Source organism: Lycium barbarum, chromosome 6 (genome assembly GCF_019175385.1).
Source record: "Lycium barbarum isolate Lr01 chromosome 6, ASM1917538v2, whole genome shotgun sequence".
Taxonomy (NCBI): Eukaryota; Viridiplantae; Streptophyta; class Magnoliopsida; order Solanales; family Solanaceae; genus Lycium; species Lycium barbarum.
Genome location: NC_083342.1, coordinates 109,131,466 through 109,155,905, shown reverse-complemented (window position 1 = coordinate 109,155,905; position 24,440 = coordinate 109,131,466). Strand labels below are relative to the sequence as shown.

The window sequence follows — 24,440 nt, the reverse complement described above, 5'->3', positions numbered from 1 at the left end:
TAAAATTAAAACTCATCAATAATTGAGGGACCACAAGTTCTATTATATACCATTTATTTTTTATTTTAATAGGCAAGGGCATCTTTTCCACTAGCTAGCTACGTACAAGCTGTACAACACATAATACAACACTTCCAATACATATATCGATCTAACTCTAATTAACTTTTATTTACATTTTTTTCCCCAATTTATGTGTCACACTTTTCATTTAATCTGTTAAAAAAATAATGTTATTTTTTTATATTTAGAAACAATTTAACTTCAGAATTTTCATTTTATCTTTGATGAGATATTCACAATTACACAAATATTTAATTTTTTTTCTTAAACTCTTTGTCTTATAAAATAGTGTCCACCGGGTAATATTATTATATCAGAGAAGGGGAAAAGGCAGAAGTTTATTTTCAGCTGTCTTTTCTTTTTTCTCAAAATTAGCGTAAAAAAGAGAGAAGGGAGGCTCCAATTCTCACACTAAGTGTCACTCACTACTGCATGCACTGAAGAAGCAGGCAGTGTTGTCCTTTTTGTAGCTACTCTAAAACCCTTCACATTTTTGTCCTCTTTCTCTCTTCAAGAATTTGCTGAAAAGGAGGACAAAACAAGAAACACAAGTGTGGTACAATTTTTCTGCGTTATAATTTCAACGGCATTCATATGTTTGTGCTTCTTTTGGGTTACCCATTTGTTGAAATGGGCATATCTGTTCATTTGTGTTGTAGAAATTGCTTTATTTCGTGTTTTATGCGGTGTGTTAAATTGGGGTTTATTGACATATGCCCTTGTTTTTGGATTAAACTGGTTATGTTTTGTGAGGTTTGCTGTTTTTAGAAAGCTAGAATTAGGGTTTTTTGGGGGGGTGTTGCTAGGGTTTGATTCTTGGTTGCATGTGGGTGTTGCTTAGAATTTGTTAATGTTTACTTTTTTTTTTTTTGGCTTGGATCATTCATAGCTTGGTGGAAATGTTCCACTCAGTGGAGGAGCATGAAATTTTGGGAACGGTGTTCAAACTCTGAATAGGTAAATAATTTTGTCATGAATGTCCGCAGTGGTGGATCCAAGATTTTCAATGAGGCAATGAGGGGGTTTGAAAAATAAAAATGTAGTGCCTCAGAATTGAACTTGGAACTTCAAGGTGAAGTTTGAACTCCTAAACCACTGAACCAACCTCCACTCTTGTTTTTAGGGTATTCAAAATCTATATTAATACATAAAAAATATAGAAATACCTTATATATACAGTGTAATTTTTTGCCTAGGGTGTTCGGGCGAACACCTCGCTTGGTGATAGATCCGCCCCTGTGAATGGGTGCACCAAAAATCTTAATATTAAATTACATATAATAATTTTAATAAGATTGAGTTATTTACAAAATTTAATAGGAAAAAAATAAAGTTTGAAGATCCATTGTGAATTGCGTAAAGATACATTGTGAATTGCGTAACACACTTTTGGGTTTTAGGGAAAAGGAAAAAAAAAGTTGGGCATCCTTTTAGAAATACCGTAACACATTAACACTACTGTAAAATGAGATTGAATCTATATGGATGCTATTTCAAAAACTCCACCGAGAATCGAACTTGGGCTGCGGGGCATTTATGAACACGCTTAACCGCTGGGCTAACCATCTCACTTGCATCAAGGGTGTTCAAAACATAATATATCCCTTATAAAATAGAAATTGACTTTCATACGCAGGTTAGTTATCTGGCTAAGGGTGTTCGGCTGACCACCCTTGGGTGGCTGTAGCTTCGCCCCTGGTTCCATTATGCCAAAATATGTGCTGTTTGGTTGGATATAAGCAGTAAAGAAAGCTTTTGACATTCTTATTTTCGCCATTAGGTTTTGATGCATGTTACTCAATATATGATGTTGCGACCAGTGTTTTAAAAGGCTCTGGGGCAGGGCGCTCCAAAAACGCCCTGAGGCGATGGTGGGGGGCGAAAGTCTCAAAAGGTGCGCGCCCAGCAATTCGGGGCGTACGCCTGGGCGTTTGGGGCGAGATTTTTTTTGTTTTTTTTTGGTTGGGGCGTACGCCCAGAAAACTTCTTCAAATAAAAATGAAATTTGTTAAATAAGTCCTTAATATAATGCCCAAATTCTCAAAAGTAAACTTATAATTATTCAAATGTTTTAAAAAGGAACTGAAACATTATATATAAAGTCAAGACCATTTTTTATTGCTAGATGCCTAATTTATGTTCTTTCGCAATTCTTTATCTTGTCTTCTACTATCTCAAAAAAAGCAACAAATAGTTAGTTGTGCTTGTAAGTAGCGTATAATAGATTGTTCTGATGAGTTTTTTTTGGGGATGAAGCACATCTATATATATATTTTTCACTTGTTTAAAAATATTTATTGTAATTATATTATTTTATGAAATATTAAAAATTAAATACCCAAGGGGCTTACGTGGGCGTACCTCACGGCTTACGCCACGCTGAGGCACACGCAAAACGCCTTGCCTTACGCCTCTGCCTTTTATAACACTGGTTACGACACATTTAAAAGATTAGCAAAAAAGTCGATTGATGAATCTGATTTAAAGTTATCTTGCATTGATTATTTTCCTTAGCTGGAAGTTGGAATTTCCCAGAATGGTGGTTAGACTAGATACTTGTTAAATATACATTTTTGGGGACCTAATGATTTTTTTGACTTCTCTTTTCAGCTGCAGTGTAGAAAGACATGGAGGAAAGTCCGTCATCCAAAGTACCGGATGGGATTGTTTCACGTATCAAATTTGGTTTGGCTACACCACAGGAAATAGTAAGTACAGGTTTATGCAGCTTTAGTGTTTGTATGTTACAAGGTTCTCAAGCAAAAGTAAACCGGGCTTTATTCCAGATACGCTTTTTATCAAACGACTGGTGCATTTAATACTTTCTGAAGTAATCTTGATGAACGGTGCTTGTAATATTCTTACTTATATAAAGGGAAAAAAATAGAGTTTAGTCATTTCTGAACTTGTCAAGTAATTCTACTGAGTATTCCTAGTTCAACTATGAACCAATTACCCTTACAGTTAAGTTTCTGAGTTGACTACTGTTTTTTATACTGTGTCAGTTATGAATCCTATTCTTTCTTGTTTCTGGCAGTGTAAATCCTCTATTAGCGATTGTCCCATTACCCATCCAAGCCTACTTTTAAATCCTTTCCTTGGTCTGCCTCTCGAAGCTGGCAGATGTGAATCCTGTGGTACTGCAGAGCCTGGCAAATGTGAAGGTACTATAACATTTTCATGTATTTCACTTTTATTGTTTCTGAAAGACGTAGAGGTAACTCTAAGGTGCAAGTACAGTGTAAGAACATGAATAATTCCACATATTTATATAGTATGCGTATGTCAATAGATCATTGGAGTTGAGAACTTGACAGGGCTCAAATACTGGCTTCATGCATAATTAAAATTATACTCAATTGTTGCTTGTATCTTCAGAAGGTTCAAGTAACTCCAATTTTCTATTTCAGGTCATTTTGGATACATTGAGTTGCCCATTCCTATTTATCACCCTGACCATGTCAGTGAGTTGAAAAAGATGCTAAGCCTGCTTTGCTTGAAGTGTTTAAAGATGAAAAACAGAAAGGTATTAGATCTCATTAAATTCTCCTTTTTACGATAATGAATAAATTATTTTTATTTCTACGAAGATGATAGGAGGAAGTTTACAATCAGTAGAATTGAAACTGTTTTCTTTTTAGATTTTTCTGGTCGTCTTTAGTCTATATTTAAGCCTACATCGCAATGCTACTGGTGATATGTTGGAACCTGCATTTAAACTTGTATTTTTAATAAACATGATGGGGAAACTTGCTAATCTGCTTGGGCCTTTTTTGAATTAGTTTCTTTAATGCTTCCATATGATGATTATGTTGAGGTTACTGCATATCAGATAATAACTTTGGTAGTTATCAAAATGAATAAAAAAAATCTGATACTAATTCTGGACTAATATTCTCTTACTGTTATTTGAATGTGTTTATCTTACAATAATCTATGCCTCAATGAAGAGTAGTATTCAATCCGAAACTTATAAATAATTAAACTATTTTTGGTAGGTTAAGTGGTCGATTTCGTCGGTTCCCATTGAGTCGAGTTGCCGATTTAGTAACTTGTTGCAAATTTACTCTAATTCCATATCCTAAATTGTTCCTTTTCCCCTTCTAAGGCCAACAAATTGAATTGATGATTTTCATGTACTTGTATTTGGAAGGTGCTTTGTGCATGGGATTTCTCTGGATTCCTGCGTAGATGTAAAATTATTTAAATTTGATGTGTTAAAGCACTCTCTGTGCTATCTTCAAACCTTATTGAGATAATACTCAGTTTCAGGTCAAGCATGCTGGTGTTCTTGAACGAATGTTGTCCTCATGTTGTGAGGTGAGTATCTAGCTGCCCATGAAATTGCGTTTAGTTATTAATCAACAAAATATTGTGGTTGAGTATCAGCATTTATGTGCCTCCAAATTGTTCAGAGTTTCTTATTTGTTATAACCACAGTTATTCTTATTGTTATATAAAACTAGGAAGGTCAGGTTTTGATCTTTTCCTTGTCTGTGTGATGATTTGCATGGTTTCCGCTCCCTCCCTCCCTCCCTCCCTCCCTCCCCCCCCCTCTCTCTCTCTCTCTATATATATATAAATTCTTTCTGTTTCTTTTCCCTTTTCAATTGCGAATACTAAGATACCAACAAAAGGTTGCAATTTAATTGATGGGGACCTGATAGTAATTATTATATGGATTACATAGAGGCTTAATAAGACCCTTCATCACTTCTTTGGTGTGTATCACTATTTTTTGTGCCCTCTTACTAGTGTGATTTATCTTTTATACTTATAGAAATAGTAAAATGAGGTGTGTAACCCTAAAATTGGAATGTCATGTTTAAGCCCCATAGTTCAACATGTATAGGGAGTATACATGTAGTTATTGTTTTATGCGGTGAAGCAATTACTACGATTTCATGAAATCTTGATAAAAGTCAAAAAGGGATTTCCCTTCTTCTGGAGATTCCTGACTGATTAAACTGGCATTTTCATCCAGATTAACCTGTCTGTTAATCTGTTCGTTGGGTTATATTTAAGTGTTTATCTGAACAGTATTGTCTTACAATGACCTGTTAAGACGAGATTTATTTTTGATGAAGATGACCTGTTAAGAAGAGATTCTCTAGTCGGGGCTCAAAGAGACCCGGACACCCGGTGCTTAATCAAAAAAACTTAACGAAAAGGAGTTTGTGCCTTGTTCCCTAGCCATAGTCCTAAACTGAAAGATATTGAGCTCTTTATTTGACTATGAATAATTTAAAGCTGGAGTCTGTTTAAATTTGTAGTAATATTTCTTATTGAATTCATAACCAGAAGCTGAAATTTTCTTCTTGAGTAATGTGATTTATGGATTTAATATATTCTAATGATGTAGGATGTCTCACAAATCTCAATATATGAGGGTAAAACCTCAGATGGTGCTTCCTATTTAGAGCTGAAAGTGCCAAAAAATGCTGCAAAGCTTCCAGAGTGGAACTTCTTGGAGAAATATGGCTATCGCTACGGTGACGGTTATTCTCGACCGTTGCTTCCTTCTGAGGTTAGCTTCTCAGTCTCTGTAGAATCACCACACAGCTTTAAAGATAGGAACTGAAGAAACTCAGCTTATAAATAGTTAACTTCTGTAATGAGCTGAATTGAATTGCATTGATGTCTTTGCTCTACTTCTTGAGTTGCTCGTAAAAGTTAGTATACATTTCTGGTGCCCCTTGATCTATTTCTAGTGGTTAATGTCTTTGATATTGGTTGCGTTTCCTATATTGCCCTTCTGATATCAAAGCTTCATGGTTCCATCACTTGGAATTCCATGCTAATCCATTGCCCGTGAAGTGACAACTTTGTCATTTACTGGCAAACTAGAATGAATGGCTGCTGGAGAATTATGATTGCATTACAATAAGGTGATAATCTCCTGCCCTTTCGGTCATGCCTCACGAGTCATGACTCTGCCACTGGGACCTGGGCCAGAAGAGTATACTGCTGCTATCTCTATTATTTATATGAGTTCTGACCGTCCCTGCAATAAAACTCATTTTACCCCTATCCTATAGAAAGACCAGCTGGGAAATCCACTACAACTTACAGCCTGAAGATATTGTTTAGGGGTAGCCAAAAAAGAGGGGAAAATGAACTGATGAAAAAAGCGATAGTGTGCTTGTTGAGTTCTTTTTTTTCTTTCTGTGGTAGTGCAATTGACCCCTATAAGGAGAGTGCGAATGACTAGGATGATTTCTCTTTCACTGAAAACTAGTATTTTCTGCTAGTGACAATGTTAAAGTTGGGCTTTTATGAAATACATGTTAATCTGGTATAATGCTCTTAAACTTCTGATGACATTGGAGTTTTAATTTGTTGGTATTGTTCCCCTTAATGAATTTCTTGGCAGTTGTACCTATCATAAAATGTTTCGGAGTGCGTTCTGGTTCGTCCATTAATCTTCTTTGAATTGATATTATTTTCCACCAAATTCATTATTTTGCTCTGGCTAAAAGATATCCCAGTTTAATTTGCTTTCTCTTCTTTTCATTATCACACATGAGTTTAGGTACTTACAATCCTGAGAAGAATTCGTGAAGATACGAGGAAAAAGCTATCAGCCAAAGGCTATTTCCCACAGGATGGATACATCCTGCAATACTTACCAGTACCTCCCAACTGTTTGTCTGTGCCTGATATATCAGATGGGAATAACATCATGTCTTCGGTAAGACACTTAAATTGAATCTTATATATTATTGGCAGTCTCGTCTATGTCAAGTCAATTTATCATATTTTCATGTTGCTTTTTCAGGATCACTCTATAACAATGCTCAGGAAGGTGCTGAGGCAGATTGACATAATTAAAAGTTCAAGATCCGGTACACCTAATTTTGAGGCTCATGAAGTGGAAGCAAATGATTTACAAGCAGCAGTTGTCCAGTATCTCCAATTTAGGGGGACAGGCAAGGTACTGAGACTGCTTTTATTGTTAAAACTATAATTTGAACAATGATTAAACTTTTCCCATCTGCTTAGAGTGGTTTGTGATTTCAGTGTCTGAGACTTCCAATATGTTGACACTTAACATCTTTGAAATAGCTTTTAGCACTTGCAATTTCTAACAATTAGGTACTGCACCACTATGTGCTTTTGCATAGTCTCCTTGGCGAGACTAAGTTTGGTTTTTTGATTTTTCAACAGTTTTCTGTTTCTTCTTAAATTCCTGAGTATATGCAAGTGTTTGCACTATGAGACCTGGCTAGTTTACAGTTTTAAACAAACAGAAAGTCAATGATGCCAAAGTTCAGGTAGTGGTGAGTTCTTCAAGTTGTTCTGTTTCATATCTGAAGAAATCATAAATCCTTCTGTTTCTCTGTTCTATAGTTTATCGAGTGTTTATTTAGCTAGTGGAGTATTTTTAGTTACCAAACAATTTAACAAATAGCTCGTCCGCTCAAATAAGTTCCTCATTATACTGGACTGCATAAAACTGTTGGTTCTATGTAACATGGAAGGAAATGGTGGAGGGAAGATGAAGATGGCTTGTCACCCTAAACTGCACAATGCACTCCAACAGCCTTGCTGGGGTTTATATCAGTTGCCTTGCCTATTAATTTTCTTTGAAGTACCTAATCTAGGATGAAACATCTACTTCCTCAAAGTGTTTTTCTGTAAATCATCAAATGTAGAAAACAGAGAATTTCTAGGGTTGACCAGGAACTTTAGTTCTTTGTTATTTGGTATAATTAGTGCTCTTTCACTGATACTGGTGTATCCATGCAATGAAGATGGTATTTTGACTACTCGTTGTCCATTTCATTCTCAATACTAGGCATCCCGTGACGTTGATAAACGTTTTGGGATAAAGAAGGAAGCAGTTGGTACCACCACTAAAGCCTGGTTAGAGAAGATGAAGACATTGTTTATCAGAAAGGGGTCTGGTTTCTCATCTCGAAGTGTCATAACTGGTGACTCATACAAAGGGGTGGGTGAGATTGGTTTGCCATGTGAAATTGCTCAGAAAATTACTTTTGAGGAGAGAGTAAGTCAGCACAATATGTCATACTTACAGAAATTGGTAGATGAAAAGCTTTGTTTAACCTATAAAGACGGGTCAAGTACCTATTCTTTAAGAGAAGGGTCAAAGGGGCATACATTTCTACGACCTGGGCAAATAGTGCACAGGAGGATCATGGATGGTGATATCGTATTCATCAACAGGCCACCCACAACACATAAGCACTCCCTCCAAGCCTTATCAGTGTATGTCCATGATGATCACACTGTGAAGATCAACCCCTTCATGTGCGGTCCCCTTAGTGCTGATTTTGATGGGGACTGCATTCATTTGTTTTACCCTCAGTCACTTTCTGCCAAAGCTGAGGTTGTGGAGCTTTTCTCTGTAGGGAAACAGTTACTTAGTTCTCACACTGGTAACTTCAATTTGCAGCTTGCCACTGACTCATTGCTGTCATTGAAGTTGATGTTCTCAACTTATTTTTACCATAGAGCAGCCGCCCAACAGTTAGCAATGTTTCTTCAGATGGGTTTACCTGACCCTGCTCTAGTAGATGTTCGTAGATCTGGTACCATTTGGACCGCCTTGCAGATCTTGGGGACTGCTTTACCTGATGGCTTCGATAGTTGTGGGGAGACACACACAATCGGGAAAAGCCAGTTCTTGGGAATTGAGTACAACAGGGACTCGATTTCATCAATTATTAATGATGTTATCACATCTGTCTATTTTATGAAGGGTCCAAATGATGTCTTGAAGTTCTTCAATTCCTTACAGCCTCTGTTAATGGAAAATTTGTGCTCAGAAGGTTTTAGTATCAGTCTCCGGGATTTCTACATGTCAAAGGCTGTAAGGGATGGTATTCAGGAAAGAATCCAGTGCATGTCCAAGTTGCTTCACCATTTGCGGGCATCCTATAATGAGTCTGTAGAAGTACAATTGGAGCATCACTTGCGTAATGAGAAACTTCCGGTTATGGACTTTGTGCTCAAGTCGTCTGGCATGGGAGTTCTGATTGATTCCAAGAGTGAGTCTTCCCTTAATAAGGTGGTGCAACAAATTGGTTTCTTAGGCTTGCAAATATCAGACAGAGGCAAGTTTTACTCAAAGACACTGGTGAATGACATGGCTCGACTGTTTCAGAGGAAGTATCCTTCTGTTGCTACTAACCCTTCCGAGGAATTTGGGTTGGTTAGAAGCTGTCTGTTCTACGGGTTGGACCCTTACCAGGAGATGACTCATTCGATCTCCAGTAGAGAAGTGATTGTCCGCTCATCAAGGGGATTAACCGAACCTGGGACATTGTTCAAGAATCTGATGGCCATTCTCCGCGATGTAGTAATTTGTTATGACGGGACAGTTAGGAATGTTTCCAGCAACTCAATTATTCAGTTTGAGTATGGGGCTAGCGATGGGTCAAATTTCCCAAGTGAATTTTGTGCTGGTGATCCTGTTGGAGTGTTGGCTGCAACTGCTATGTCCAATCCTGCATACAAGGCAGTTCTTGATTCATCTCCAAGCAGCAATTCCTCCTGGGAGATGATGAAGGTAGTGCGTCGAAACAAGTTTTTTCCTCATACTTAGTTCTGACCAGCTACTTTATATGCACTCATCTAACTGTTTCTCCCAACCCCTTTTTCTTATTTCAGGAGATACTGCTTTGTGGAGTGAGCTTCAAGAATGATGTTTCTGACCGTCGAGTAATCCTTTATCTGAATGATTGTGGATGCCGTAGAGGGTACTGCAAAGAAAAAGCGGCGTACCTCGTCAAAAATCATTTGAGTAAAGTATGTCTTAAGGATGCTGCTGACGAGTTCTTGATAGAGTAAGCACCCTATTCTTCAATTTTTCTGCCACCACTCTCTTGTCTTCTAATAGTGTGTCTACCTGTTATTCTGTAACATGAATATACTACGACCAGATTGTCACCAACGTAGTTACTGCATAACACATTTTGCCTGGTCTAATGGAATTGCATTGCACCATTTTCTGCAGTTAAAAGTTTATTTCATTAGACTGCCCCAGCAATTCGCTTTTTCTGAAAATTTTCAGTTGAACTTTTGCCGCTATTCTCTAAGGCCTGCAGTTGTCTGTTGTTTTTTTCAAATTTTAGCAGTCCATTTTTTTATGCTTGTCCAAGTGGTATTTCTGGTACTACTTGAAAACGAAGAGAGCTTATTTTTTTGATCTTTAATTAGGGATAAAGTAACAAATGCTGTTGATTAAACTGGGAAAGTCGGCGTATAAGATTTATCCACATAGTAGAAAAGCGTCATAGAATATATGATTATCTACACATAGCTCCCATCGATTATGCTTACTGAAATGTTGAAGGTGCTCTTAAAGTGTGAAAGACTAAAACGGTTCCTCTAATACGTACAAAAGACTTTTTCCCTCGAAAGCAAAGAGTGTTGAAGCAGCTGCCGGAAGGTGGCGACACTCTTCAGAATTGGAATGATGATCACTGTTATTTTTCGAGTACTTATTATTCACATGATAAAGATCTGTCCATTTCCCCAAATGTATCAGACGTGAACATCTTATATTTTCTGTTCATAAACTATCAAATACGTTAATTCCATTGTCATTATTTCGACTCCGTGGTATTTGTTTTCTTTCAATTTAATAGAACCACCTCTTGCACATGTAGTTCATTGCTTTCCATTATAAAGATACTCGAACTTTTACTTCTCAAGTGTCATGCTAAACCTGTTGATTGTTGATCAAATTTGGAACTGAAGTTTGCACTATTGTATCTCAGTTTAGTTTTTACATATCCGATATACTGTGTGACACAGTAGCTACCCCTGTGAAGAGGACAAAAGAAAATCATCTAATTAGCTTTAGTCGGTTATCGTTTGCTTCTTTCTTTTAGATACGGTGGCCAACAAGCCGGATATGAGAATTCTGAAACAGGGACAGGTCTCATTGGTCATATCCGTCTCAACCAGGTATTACCTATTTTTCAAACTTATAAGCTTTGGAGTAATTTTTTTTCGTGAGCTATTGCGTCATTGATACTTCTGTTTTGGTTGACAGGGACAACTGGAAAATTTGGGAATCGGTGTTCTTGAGGTTCTTGAAAGATGCCAAGTAAATATCAGTTCATTCCAGAGGAGAAAAAAAATTGGCAATCTTTTCAAGAGAATAGTTTTGTCAGTGAGGTCAAACACATCTTTCACTTATTTCTTCAATATGACTTAGTGATCTTGCCATTTTATCAATCAGTATGTTGTTCAAAATTTTAAGTTACTTGAGCATTACAGCCACTAGATTCTGAACGCATCATATGATTAAGTAGATGGCTTAATTTTAGTGAGAGTATGTGATGTAATACTGGTATATGCATATGCATCTCTAGAGGAGGAAATCTTAGAAGCTCTATATTTGTGTTAGCACTACATATCCTATCATCTGTGGAACTGTTAATATGGCATGCACCTTTTTTTCGAGTCATCCTATTTACCTGAATATGTTCAAGTTCACGTATTGTCTGATTGAGACCTGATAGTCAAGCATGAGCAATTGTCCACATGTTGCGCAAACTGTCGTATTTTTACCCTTAAATGCTATAGGGTCAATATTGAAGTGGTGAATGACTCTGATCAATTTAGAAAAGAGGATAGCGGGATGGAAAAAAGCTATTGGTCCAAAAGAGGAATGGAAGTGTTAATTAAGAGTGCTCTTTCTAGTATGCCCGCATATTCCTTGTCTCTGTTCTTGCTCCGGCCAGCAGACTCCAAAGGAACTTTCTATGGGATTCGACAGAGGGGGCAAGGAAGTTTCACTTGGTGCGACGGGAGATTGTTACTACTTACGACTCCGAAGTGTTGGGCTGGTCTTGGGGTTAAAGATCTGAGTCTTTAAGGCTTTATTAGGAAAGTGGTTATGGAGATTTGAGTCAGACGTACACACTTTTTTGGAGAGAGGTGATAGCCAAAAACCCTCAGGGGTTGGCCTGGTGGTAATTGGCTTGAGCCTTGGGGTTTGCTCCCTTTCAAGGTCTCAAGTTCGAAACCCACTGGGTGCAAACAATTTCTGAGGGCCATCGGACTGGGGTAAAACCCTGAATTACCCGTGGTGCACTTGCGGGAAACTCCTTGCCGAGGGCCTGTGCACCCCTGGGATTAGTCGGGGCTCAAAGAGACCCGGACACCCGGTGCTTAATAAAAAAAAAAAAGGTGATAGCCAAAAAAAATAAATAAAAAAATACGGGGTTTTGGAAGGCGAATGGAAGACTAGAGTTATCATTATGCCTTTTGGGCTTGGTTTGTGGAGGAACATACTGAAGGGATGGGAAAATTTTAGAATCAATGGTGTTTTTGGGTAGGAGATGGGAGGGGGGTAAAATTTTGGGGACACAGGTGGTGCACGGACAATATGTTGGGAAATATATTCCCAAACCTATACACAATTCCAAGCCAAAAGAATATGACAGTCCATCAAGTCTGAAGGTCTCAAAGTGGAGAAGTTATCTGGGAATTTGAGCTTTAAGAGATATCTACAAGATTGGGAGATGACAGAGCTTTAAAACTTGATTGACTTGCTCTATACATATAGCATACTGCAGGATATCCACGATGTATGTCCAGTCATTACTAAATTTTTATTACTTTATCAAAAAAGTATTTTGAAGATGTGGTGGTCCACACCTATGTCAAGCAATCAACTGTGCCTCAATCTGAAAGTACTCAGCTTCGGCTATATGAACCTGTATATGCATTCTGCTCTCTTCAGGTCTATTTCATCCTGTATATATTTCCTTGTCAAAAAAATAAATAAATTTCATCCTGGATCTATTTCCACATTTTAGTCAGATGTGGCTTTTCATTGGTGGACTTGGGACTCAATGTTGATTCATCTTTGATGTGTCAATATCAGCCAATAACTAAACTCGAGCCCAAATATGACTTAGCATTGGCTAAATGAATCCTCTGAAACCATTTTGCCTTTTTCAGGTTATTGTAGTACAAGTCATTTCAATATTGCTTTGCTTATAATTTATTCGGCAAATTAGTGGTTCTCTAGAAAGGCGAATCTTTTACTGAAAGAACCAACAACATACCTAGTGTAATCCTACAAATCGGCTTTCATTGAAAGAACCATTTAAAGATAAATTGACATCCATAACTAGTATCGCTTGCATGATCTATTGTTAGTTTGTATCCATCTTTATGGACCACATCCCAAGGATGTCTAATTATTACTTTCTGTGCAAAATAAATCTTACTCACTGTGAATTTTTGTTTTATGCAGTGAATTTTGTTCGTTTTGCCACAATTCCGGAAGTAAGTGTTTGGACACGCCATGCTTGAGGTTCTCTTGGCCAGATGCGAGTGACGATCACTTAGAGAGGGTTTCTCATATTCTTGCTGATATGATATGCCCAATTTTGTTGGATACAGTTATCAAAGGTAGTTTTGGACGAACTGAACATGTTCCGCTGTATTTGAGTGTGCTTGTGGTCATTTTCACGGTCACAATATTTAGAGTGTGCTTGTGGTCATTTTCTGTATAATCCTTGCCAGTTTTTACATCTACTGTACTGTTAAATTTTCTCCTTAAATTGGGTTTGTGGTAGAAAGAGAAAAAGGAGGAGGTTGATAGTATATGTCGGATTTCTACTTTGAGCTAGTAGTTATTTGATCATGTCCCTCTTTTAAAGTGTCCTCTATCTTTCATTGCTGCTTTGATAAACATAGTTTCGGTGAAATTTCTTTGGCTAGGTCTCTAGATTTTGGAGTGATTGTTAGCCTGCTTAGTGGTTAGATTGGGCATCATAGGGATGGTGTTAACCATGACTCAGAAAACTGAATAATGACCTGAAGGAGCTCCCTTTCTTTTATTGAGTCACATTATATGACTTTACAGTATCAAATTACATTATTGTGCTTGAAAGAGAACTCTTATACTAGAAGTGGCTAGGAAACTTCATTATTTATGCAGAAACTTGTTTTGTTTTGGAAGGAACCTCTAGAATTTCCATGTCTCAAGAGTGTAGTTGAAGCCCCAATCACATACTAAAACAGAAGCTCTGTCATGCCACTTTAGCAGAGGAAACTTTGGAAAATGGTATTTGCTGTGAAAAAGAGGTTAGTGGTTGAGGGCTGGTGCACTGGTTGGTTGCGTTTGTGAGTTTGCAAAAGACAGAGAGGGGTAAAAGAAAGGAGAAGTAAGCTTGGAACTTACCATATCTTTTTTCGTAGTAAAAGTTGGTGTAAGTTATCTCTCTGCCCTTCTCAAATTGCCCAGAATCATTTATCTTTTCAGGTGTATTTAAACCTTTTCTCTGGGGTAACAAACCGAAGGAGAGAAGTAAGAGTTGCAAGTCAGTGTTCTGTTTATGTCATTGATCTCTGGCGTGCGGTTTAGAAATTTGATTAAGTCATGAAATTTCTAGTGTAGAGTAAAACAGTGGAACTCTTATTAACATCTCCCGTAACACACTACGGCATACTATAGAAAGCAGTGAAGCTCCATATGTCCATGAAAGATGAGCAGAAAAATTATGGTAGTTTACTAACTGCTGAAGAACATTCACTATTAGTTCCGACTGTCTGAGAAATAAGATTACACTAACAAATTTCCCATTTTATTTTTCCTTGCTCTTGACCAACATCCCATAGCTGTTTCCATAATGTGTGCAACTTTTAAGTCTAGCAGCTGTCTTTTTAGTTAAAAGGGAAAGCTGGATTGTTGCTTTATGTCATGAAACAAGGTGGTTCCTTGAATATCTAGGGTTCCTCTATTAGATGCTAAAATTCATTCCGGATTAACAGGCATGGTAGTGAAGAACTCTGAAGAATGTTCAGACATTTCCTTTTGATTGTTAAAGGTATTATATTGAATATCCAGCAGCAAGAAAGTGCTTTAGAATGTTTTAAAATGGAGCATTACTGCTGCAATTGTAATGAACTCAAAAAGTCCATTACAGATTCAGTTTTGCTCTAAATATTTCTTGCATTCCTTTCCTTCCAGATGACCCACCAGACAGCTGAAGGAATTGAGTTCCATGTTTTCAGCTCTGCAGCAACTCCATTGTTTGACCTTGGCATCTTCCAATTTATTCCCACTGTTCAGACATTCTGAGAAATAAGATTACACTTATAAGCCTCCATTTGTTCGTCCTTGATCTGTACCTACGTTCCAAAGCTATTTATACTGAGTGCTGAAACTTGAAAGGTCTAGAAGCTGGTTTATCAGTTAAAATGAAAAAATGGATGGTTTCTTTATCATGAAAAAAGGTAAAGGTTATTGAATTTCAAGCTTTCTCTATTGAATTTTAAAACCCAAATTGCATAAGCAGAAAACACTGTAGTTAAGAACTGTTAACGAGTGTTACTAACCGTTAGTACTGTCTGAGAAATAAGATTACGCTAATAAGCTTCCCATTTTGTCTGTTCTTTCTCTTGACCACAGTTTCAAAAGCTTGATGGTTGTTTTGTCATGAATTAGGACAAAATGTTTTGAAGAGATTCTCTATTGTTGTTGGTGTCATCTTAAGGTGTTTAAATATATAATGCACAAATTTGCATTTTCGGTTATGGCTTCCTGGGATAACTGCAGTTTTCAAAGAATAGCAAGAACATTATACTTGGCTTTTCTTGGGAATGAATACTTGATTCTAATATATTACACTCATATTTCTTTTACTCTTTCTGTCTTCAGTTTAAATCTTTTTGATGGTCTCCAGCATATCCTAAATGCTGAGGAATACAATTTACTAGTTTCAAAAAAAATAATACACTCATAATGGACAGGTGATCCAAGGGTTTCAAGTGCAAGTATAGCTTGGATTTCTCCTGACACAATGTCTTGGATTAGGAGCCCTTCCAAGAGTCAAAGAGGTGAATTAGCTTTGGATATTGTTCTAGAGAGAGAAGCTGTTAAGCAAAGGGGAGATGCTTGGAGGATTCTCATGGATTCCTGTCTTCCTGTCATCCATCTGATCGACACTACGCGCTCCATCCCATATGCAATTAAGCAAGTCCAAGAACTTATTGGAATTTCTTGTGCCTTTGAGCAAGCTGTTAAGGTACCATTAAATGCCTTGACTTTCTCTCTTTTATTGGGGTAATGCTCTATGGGACACACCCTGAGACATGCTCATGGACTAACATTCCGGCCTTCTTAACATCTCCTCTCTTGAAAACTAGACCTATCTATAAAACCACTTGTTGAGCCTTGAAATTCACGAGACATAGGATTTTGAATAGTACTCCCTCCGCTTCAAAAAGAGTGTCCACTTAGCCATTTGCACACCCTTAAGAAAATGCTAACTCCTAGGCAAAAATAGGTAATTTGACTAGACTACCCCTAATTAAATAGGTATTGGGATTTGGTCACTTAACACTTAATAAGGACAAATCTGGAAAATTAAGGCTAATTGTTTCTTGATTTGGTAAGTGGACACTCTTTTGAAAGTCAAAAAGAAAGTGGACACTCTTTTGAAAGTCAAAAAGAAAGTGGACACTCTTTTTGAACCAAAAAATATGGGCTAAGTGGACACTCTTTTTGAACCGGAGGGAGTAATTGTAAATCTGATCTATCCACGATATCTGTGAACCTTCCTGAGATTACTATGGTGATGGGATCAGCTGCAATCTTATCCTTAAACATCTTGATGATCAACTTTTCCTTCCTAGTGTGTACTTGCCAACCTTCTATGTGCAAAACAAGAAATCTTGTATTACCCAAAGGAGTTCCTTTTAATGACTAATCTCAAAGTGTTCACAATTTGGTTTCTTTTGCAGCGCCTATCAACGTCAGTTACAATGGTCACAAAGGGTGTTCTCAAAGACCACCTAGTTCTATTGGCTAATAGCATGACATGCGCAGGAAATCTGGTTGGTTTCAATGCTGGTGGAATAAAAGCATTATCTCGGTCATTAAATGTGCAGATACCATTTACAGAAGCAACGCTATTTGTAAGCCACATAAGTTTTCTTCTGTTCTGTACTACACTTCATATTGACAATTTCTCCAGTGAGCTATCTTATTAATCAGAGTCCATTTTTTTAATCCTTCTTAGACCCCAAGAAAATGCTTTGAGAGGGCTGCTGAAAAGTGCCATGTCGATTCTTTGACAAGCATCGTGGCTTCTTGCTCCTGGGGAAAGCATGTGGCAGTTGGTACAGGATCTCGATTTGAAGTTCTCTTGAACACAAAAAATGTATGTATCTCGATTTGAAGTGCATTATATTGATTTTTGATTTGATTGTGTCATGCCACTGGTTGATAAATGTTCTTCACATACAACCATTTGTCTATTTATGTCTTGTTCATTCATTAGTTGGCCGAACGGAGTTCAATTAAATTACAAATTATTGCATGCTCAGGCTAATCAATACATGTATGGTAACAAATATGTCGACTAAAAATGGTCTATATTTCTTTAAACATCATGCCAGATAAACACTTCTGGTTTTCCTAGATGGCGATATCTTTGTTTTATGTAATGTTAGAAGATTTGAATCATGAAACACCTTTCTAAAAATTATACTGTATGTGACAAACTATGTAACCTTAAGGAAGAGAAGACCTAAACAACCTTGTAACCTGTGCAAAAGAAATGCATGGAGCAGTAGATTAGCCAAGCAATATGAGTTTCCTATCCCATGCAGAGGTGGTTTATTAAGGTAAAAGCACGAGTAAGATGGAAAAGTTGGACAACTGTGGAAGCAACTTTCCCCGGGACCTGGAAACTTGAATGCATTTTTCTTGTTCTTTTTGTGAATATAAAAGATTGGGGACCAATGTACCTCAAACAACTAGGGAGTTTTGGTACTGTTATCTGATCTTTGTCATTGGCTAAGTTCACTTCCTGTGGTAGCATGTTGCAGTAGACTGGAAGGTTGCTTCTGGTATCCTTGTAATGTAGGCAAACACATTCTGTCTTATACCAAAAGTAAAGTAGACACTTCATTGATCAACAAAAAGACAAATGACAAAGTGTATCGTGTGCATGTACAAATGCAGAAAAGTGTGTCGTATGCTTGCAAACACATGCATAAGAAGCTTATATTCACTAGACAATTTATGTAATAAGATATTCAATGAAACATGTGATCTTCAAAGAATTAGTTGACTCTTGTATACAGATGATGATGTATTTTTAAAAGTAGATTTCTATGTTAAAATTGGAAATAAATACTCTGGTAAAAAATTAATCCACAGGAATACTGTAAAATTTTGAGCAAGGTCAGTGCACTTTTTTTTTTTTTTTTTTCTGTAAACCGGGAGCCATTATGTTGAAATAGTAGTTTTAGTTGTTGCATCTTTAATGGCCATTAGATGCAAATTTGTGTTTCAAGCAGGTTGACTGCATTTTACTAGGTTGGAAGTTCAGTATTTATCATAAATGGCTTTCTTGACCTGTACCATTAAGCTGAAATCTGAACTAGCTGCAACTAGCATGTGTGTTTTCTTCCTTCGAAATCTTACCTATTAATGGTCTTGTGCACTTTAGTTCTCTTGTCTGATAACCAACTGAATATTTATTCGTCGAAGTAGCATAGTTTCTTGGTTAAGGGTCTTGACTGAGGCTAATATGTGAAAGTCTTTTCTGTGCAAGGTTGAATGGAATATACCAGATGCACATGATGTTTATAGCTTCCTACACTTGGTGAGGAGCAGCTCTCCTCAAGAAGTTGAAGGTACCAGTTGTCTTGGTGCAGAAGTTGATGAGCTGGAGGAAGACGAAGATATGGGATTATACTTGTCTCCCGATCGGGACTCTGGTGCTGATATGCCCACTTTTGAAGATAGAGCTGAATTTGATGATACTGAAAACTTAGATGAAGGAAAGCTGACTGGCTCTGCATGGGACAAGGCATCGTCTGAGAAATCTGGTGGTTGCTGGGATATGGCTGGCAAAAGCCAAAATGGCGCTGAAAAGGGTGTCAATCAGTCAGATTCCTGGTCTGCTTGGGGCAAAAAGGTTGATGAAGCTGTGAGTGATCCTCATCAATCTGGGAATGGGGAGCAGCTAGGATCATGGTCTGCCTGGGGGGAAAAGTCCAAGGAAGCTGACAGTAATCCTCAGCAATCTGGGGTTGGAGAGCAGTCAGCATGGGGAAAAAAATCGGACAGAGATGGTGGTTCATCCTGGGGGCAGAAGGTTGATAAAGATGGTGGTTCTTGGGGGAAAAAGGTTGAAATCGAGAATACCCCTCAGCTATCTGGGAAAGAAGACTCTGGATCCTGGTCCTCATGGAAAAAACCGGTGGACAAAGATGGTGGTTCTTCCTGGGGGCAGCAGGTTGAGAAAGATGGTGGTTCTTGGGGTAAAAAGGTTGAAACCGAGAATACCCCTCAGCTATCTGGGAAAGAAGTCTCTGGATCGTGGTCCTCACGGGCAAAACCGGTGGAAAAAGAGGGTGGTTCTTCCTGGGGGCAAAAGGTTGAGAAGGATGGTGGTTCTTGGGGGAAAAAGTTTGAAAACGAGGATACCCCTCAACTATCTGGGAAAGAAGACTCTGGATCGTGGTCCTCACGGGCAAAACCGGTGGAAAAAGATGTCGGTTCTTCCTGGGGGCAAAAGGTTGAGAAGGATGGTGGTTCTTGGGGGAAAAGGTTTGAAAACGAGAATACCCGTCAACGAGCTGGGAAAGAAGAGCAGTCTGGATCGCGGTCCTCATGGGCAAAACAGGGGGAAAAAGATGGTGGTTCTTCCTGGGGGCAAAAGGTAGATAAAGATGGTGGTTCTTGGGGGAAAAAGGTTGAAACCGAGAATACCCCTCAACTATCTGGGAAAGAAGACTCTGGATCGTGGTCCTCATGGACAAAACCGGTGGACAAAGATGGTGGTTCTTCCTGGGGGCAGCAGGTTGGTAAAAATGGTGGTTCTTGGGATAAAAAGGTTGAAACTGAGAATATCCCTCAACTATCTGGGAAAGAAGACTCTGGATCATGGTCCTCATGGGCGAAACCAGTGGAAAAAGATGGTGAGTCTTCTTGGGGGAAAAAGGTTGATGAACCTGAGAATAACCCCAACCAGTCTGGGAATGGAGAGCAGTCAGGATCCTGGTCCTCATGGGGGAAGAAGGTGGAAAAAGATGGTTCTTGGGATAGGCCTAAACAATCAAATTCCGAGTCGTCTTGGGGAAAAGATACTAAAGGTGGTGGATTGGGTTCAGCGACTGCTCAAGGAAATGATTGGAGCTCTAGTATAAGTGGAGATGGGCAGTTAAATAAATCAACACGTGATGACTCTACAAACATTGGTGGTTGGAATTCTTCAACTGTTGGTGGTTGGAATTCTCAAAAGGTTGGTGTTGAAGAGAGTGATAAGCAACCTCAATGGGGTCAGCGCAGACGTAATCCGAGAGGAGATTTTAAGGAAAACTCACGAGGTTGGGGCTCCGCTAGTGGTGGAGATTGGAAGAGCAATCGGCCTGCAAGATTAGCTGATGACTTCAATAGAGGTGGAAATTTTACAGCAACAAGGCAAAGGATGGATATTTTCACAGCAGAGGAACAAGAAATACTTTCAGATGTTGATCCTATTATGCTGAAAATCAGAAAGATAATGCATGGGACAGGGTAAGTTCTATGCATAACTGAATTTACTGTATACGTATTTGTTTGTTCCAAAGTTGGTGCCAATCTGCTTAATTCTTTCTGCTGGCTCTTAGATGATTTAGAATTTGTTTGTGGTCTACATATTAAGTACTCAACTCCTACTGCTCTCAAAAAAAAAAAAAAAAAAAAGAAAGAAAGAAAGAAAGAAAAAAGTTCTCAGCACCTATAGGATGGTGACATACTCAAGTATTTGAACAATTCTTTGTCAGTCTGCATATTTTTTCCCCGTATTATATCTTCTGAGTTAGTCCTTAGTGTTAGTGAAAAACAAGGGATCACAACTTCCCTCGGTAGGGTCAAGTGATGAGTTTACAAAACAAAGAGGTTGACAGATGTTTCTGATAGAATGAGAGAAAGGAAAAGAGAGGGATGGTATGAGGAAAAGGCCGTTTGAATTGGATTAGTTCTAGTCATCTAGTGAGAGAGGGAAGTTAAAGTCACGAATAAAGAAAAAAAATCAATATTCCTTTCCATCCAAAAGTGGGGCAAAGCAGATATAAATCAGACCTCTTGTATGGAACTTTTGTTAATGCCGAAAAAGACGTCGCTTTACAAATAGACTAGGTACATATTCAAGATTTCATGAAAATTAATGTCCATTATGTTGCCCTGCTAATCAATAATAAAAAGCTAGTGCTCCTTTTCCTTCTCATCATCTCTGTTCTGGTTACATGGTTTTTCCCCCACTCTAAGGCGATAATAAATTTCTGGTTACATTTTCTTCGTGAAGGTATAATGATGGTGACCCATTATCTGCTGATGACCAGTCATATGTTATTGACACTGTTCTCAATTACCATCCGGATAAAGCTGTCAAGATGGGAGCTGGTCTTGATTATATCATGGTAAGTGACTCTTTTCCAAAAAAAATTCTACAGCATTTAATATTCTACTCAGATTGTTAGTACCAAGGTTTTGAGCAATTTTCTTCACTTGTCAAAGTTTATCAACTAGTAGCAAAATGTGGAGTCAAATATGTCAGGAAAGGGAAAGATATACTGAATGGTCCATAGACTTGATAATTAAATTGCTTCCATTTTAATCAAGATTGTGTGAGCATGCGGATATAATGGTTTTCTGTACAACTTTCTTCAAGTTGTACATTCGTATTGATACCAGTGGTTTTCAGCTCATCATATTCCTATTGATCGCCATTAGACTTAAGCTTTTGATTAGTCATTGCTGCTTGAGTAATTTTTGATACTTCGTTATGTTCTACTTCTTATCCAATTTGACCCATTCCACTTTTCATAATTGGAAAACTTCTCCAAGGATTCAAATTCATGGAAGTAAATCATTTAATCATTCTATACAACTATTAGTCATCAATATTGGAACAGTGAGAGTGTGGAAGGCACCAAGTCATTTATAAAAAGCTGTCTTCTGAGAACTAGTAAAGCAAACAATTTAGGGGATGTCGAAAAAACAGACTTGGATGCTTTAGTTGTTTTTTTAGTCTTCAAGGGAATGTCCACCTTCCCTTTCCTATAGACGTTCTCAACGTAACGCGCAATCTTATAAAAAGTAAATCAACAGATAATACTCTGGCAAAATTACATTGGGACCCACTTTCTCTCGTTTTCATCTAACTTTTTGGCTTTCACAGTGCTCTCACCTAATTCTAAGTTCTAACATTTTCACCTTTCGGTTCTTTCCTCAACTGAAATCAATATATTCAGCTTGAAATGGAGAGAGTACTTTTTATGATTTTGGGGTTGGTGGGAGTGCAAGTAAGTCCTACACAAAACAGAAATTGCTAACTTATCACTTATCAGATGGATATCTTCCGAGTTTTTGAGAAAGGTAATAATTGTATATATATTTTAGCATATAGGTGCTAGATACCATAATTACAAACCAAAAAAAAAAAAGGAAGCATAAAAGCCTGCATCCTTGTTCTTCTTACAAGGATTCTATAACTTCTAGTATAGGTTCTGCATCATATACAAATTCCTCTTTACTCCAAAAGTGAAATAAAATTAAATAACTCTTTTTAATCTTCTGAACAGAACTGTATTTATCCTTCAAAATTTTCAAATCTTTATTAGAAAAAAAACAGAACTGTATTTATTCTCAAAACATCTTGAATTTCTTTCCTTCTATATAGTCACCATATGCCAGCAGGAACCATTTTCCATCTCTTCTTCTTCTGACGTGATGCTGCCCAGATTATTCCAAAATGCCAACAGTCCCTAGTTGATGTTAGCATTGTCCATTTGATTCGTTTCATGTTTAGAAAAAGCTACCACAGGTGATGACCGATTTCACAATGGCAAAAAAGATGACTCTTCTCTGACTCCTTCCTACATAAATAGCATCTCGAGCATAAAAATAATAAAGTGTAACACGCCAGACGCTCTGTCCACTGAGTTACAGGCGCTTTGTTAAAGATCTTCTGAGTTTTCCCATTCAAACTGGTGAAAAAGGAAATCAGCATTATCTAGGACCTTCACAAACTGTTAGGTCTCATATGCAAAGTCAAAGAGCATGTTTTGCATCTCTAGGTTATTATTCTTTTGTAGGTCTGCGTATGCCCTCCCAGACCCCACTTTGTGGGGTTATACTGAGTGTGTTGTTGTTGTATTCTTTTCTGAGAACTATTTCATGTGTGTGTACCCGCATTATCACATTGGGTCCTTTGTTGGACGTGGATATAGTCTAGCCCAAGTTCCTCCTCCTGGTATGAATCTTTTTTTCTGGAGGACTGGTCTCATTTGCTGAATTAAATGATTATCTCATTGAGTTCAAATTTGGATGGTTACCTCTTTGCTTCTTCCTTGTACTCCCTAGGTCAAATGAACTGGTCCCTACTTGCCCAGTGTTCCCCTGCTTTATATGTCATTTGCTTCTAATGGAACTGTTTATTCCATTATCTGACCAGTTAATTTTGTGAATGGAAATTTCAGTGGAAGTGTTTAATTACATAAAATCTTCCGCATCTATGGGAACTTTATTTTTAATCTTGTGCTAGCATAATCTTAGTTGTGTTTCTATCTTACACGTGCCAAAGTTGCTGTGAGTTTTTTACTATTTTTAAGTTTCAGTTTCTATGGCCTAAGATTTAATCTGTGTAAACAGGTTAGCAAACATACTGACTTCCAGGATACCAGATGCTTCTATGTTGTCTCTACTGATGGTGCCAAGCAAGATTTCTCCACCCGGAAATGTCTGGAGAACTACATCAGATCAAAATATCCTGATAAGGCTGAGACTTTCAATGGCAAGTACTTCAAGAAGCCTCAACCTCGCATCCCTAAAGTTGCTTCTCCATCACCATCAATCCCTAAAGTTGCTTCTCCATCACCTTCAGTTGGTTGATCTTCTCTTTGTTTGGATAGTTGTACAGTTAACTTGGTTGCCTTGTGTAACAGATGGTAAAACAATCAGCTAAATGAAATGTGCATGTTGACAAATTGGCAGTTAGAATGTTCTTGTGTATATAGTTTAGTCCCTAACTTAAGAATTTTCAATGAAGTCCCTTTGAAGGTTGTTTGGTTACAGAGGCTGTTCGCCTAGGACCTCTGCAAACCAGCAGTACTGGCGTTGATGAATGATTGAAAGCTTAATCTTTTTCTATATTTTGTTATCTCCATTTCAGTGTCTTATTCCTCATTCGACTTTCAATCGTTTGCTTCTTTTCCTTCCGTTAGGAGGGAAGGAATAATATAGCATTTACCTTTCCAAGCTCTTAGAAATGGAGAAGGTATCAAGTGCCTAGCGAACCCCTCAAACTCCGTAGGAGAATAAGATAAGCTAATACGAAGAACTTGAACATTGACAATAGAAAGCTGCATACTTCTGGGGAGTAGCC

General features: G+C 37.8%; 1 protein-coding gene across 5 annotated transcripts; it reads left to right on the top strand.

Annotated features, from left to right (window-relative positions):
- Nucleotides 1-399: 399 nt before the first annotated feature.
- On the top strand, nucleotides 400-24,221 carry LOC132645383 (DNA-directed RNA polymerase V subunit 1). 5 transcript variants are annotated; one of them, XM_060362346.1, is made up of 19 exons: nucleotides 400-614; nucleotides 2,674-2,771; nucleotides 3,101-3,227; nucleotides 3,474-3,589; nucleotides 4,330-4,383; nucleotides 5,426-5,590; nucleotides 6,596-6,754; nucleotides 6,842-6,997; nucleotides 7,862-9,595; nucleotides 9,697-9,872; nucleotides 10,923-10,998; nucleotides 11,087-11,211; nucleotides 13,304-13,461; nucleotides 15,808-16,082; nucleotides 16,801-16,974; nucleotides 17,079-17,219; nucleotides 18,621-20,590; nucleotides 21,360-21,474; nucleotides 23,708-24,221. In XM_060362346.1, exons 2-19 carry the CDS (start codon nucleotides 2,691-2,693, stop codon nucleotides 23,945-23,947), a joined length of 6,042 nt encoding a protein of 2,013 aa, XP_060218329.1. In that variant the 5' UTR covers nucleotides 400-614; nucleotides 2,674-2,690; the 3' UTR covers nucleotides 23,948-24,221. The 5 variants fall into 5 exon arrangements, with proteins under 5 accessions (XP_060218329.1, XP_060218332.1, XP_060218328.1 ...); XM_060362349.1 differs by having other exon boundaries at nucleotides 400-619; nucleotides 4,336-4,383; XM_060362345.1 differs by having other exon boundaries at nucleotides 400-619.
- The last annotated feature ends 219 nt before the right edge of the window (nucleotides 24,222-24,440 follow it).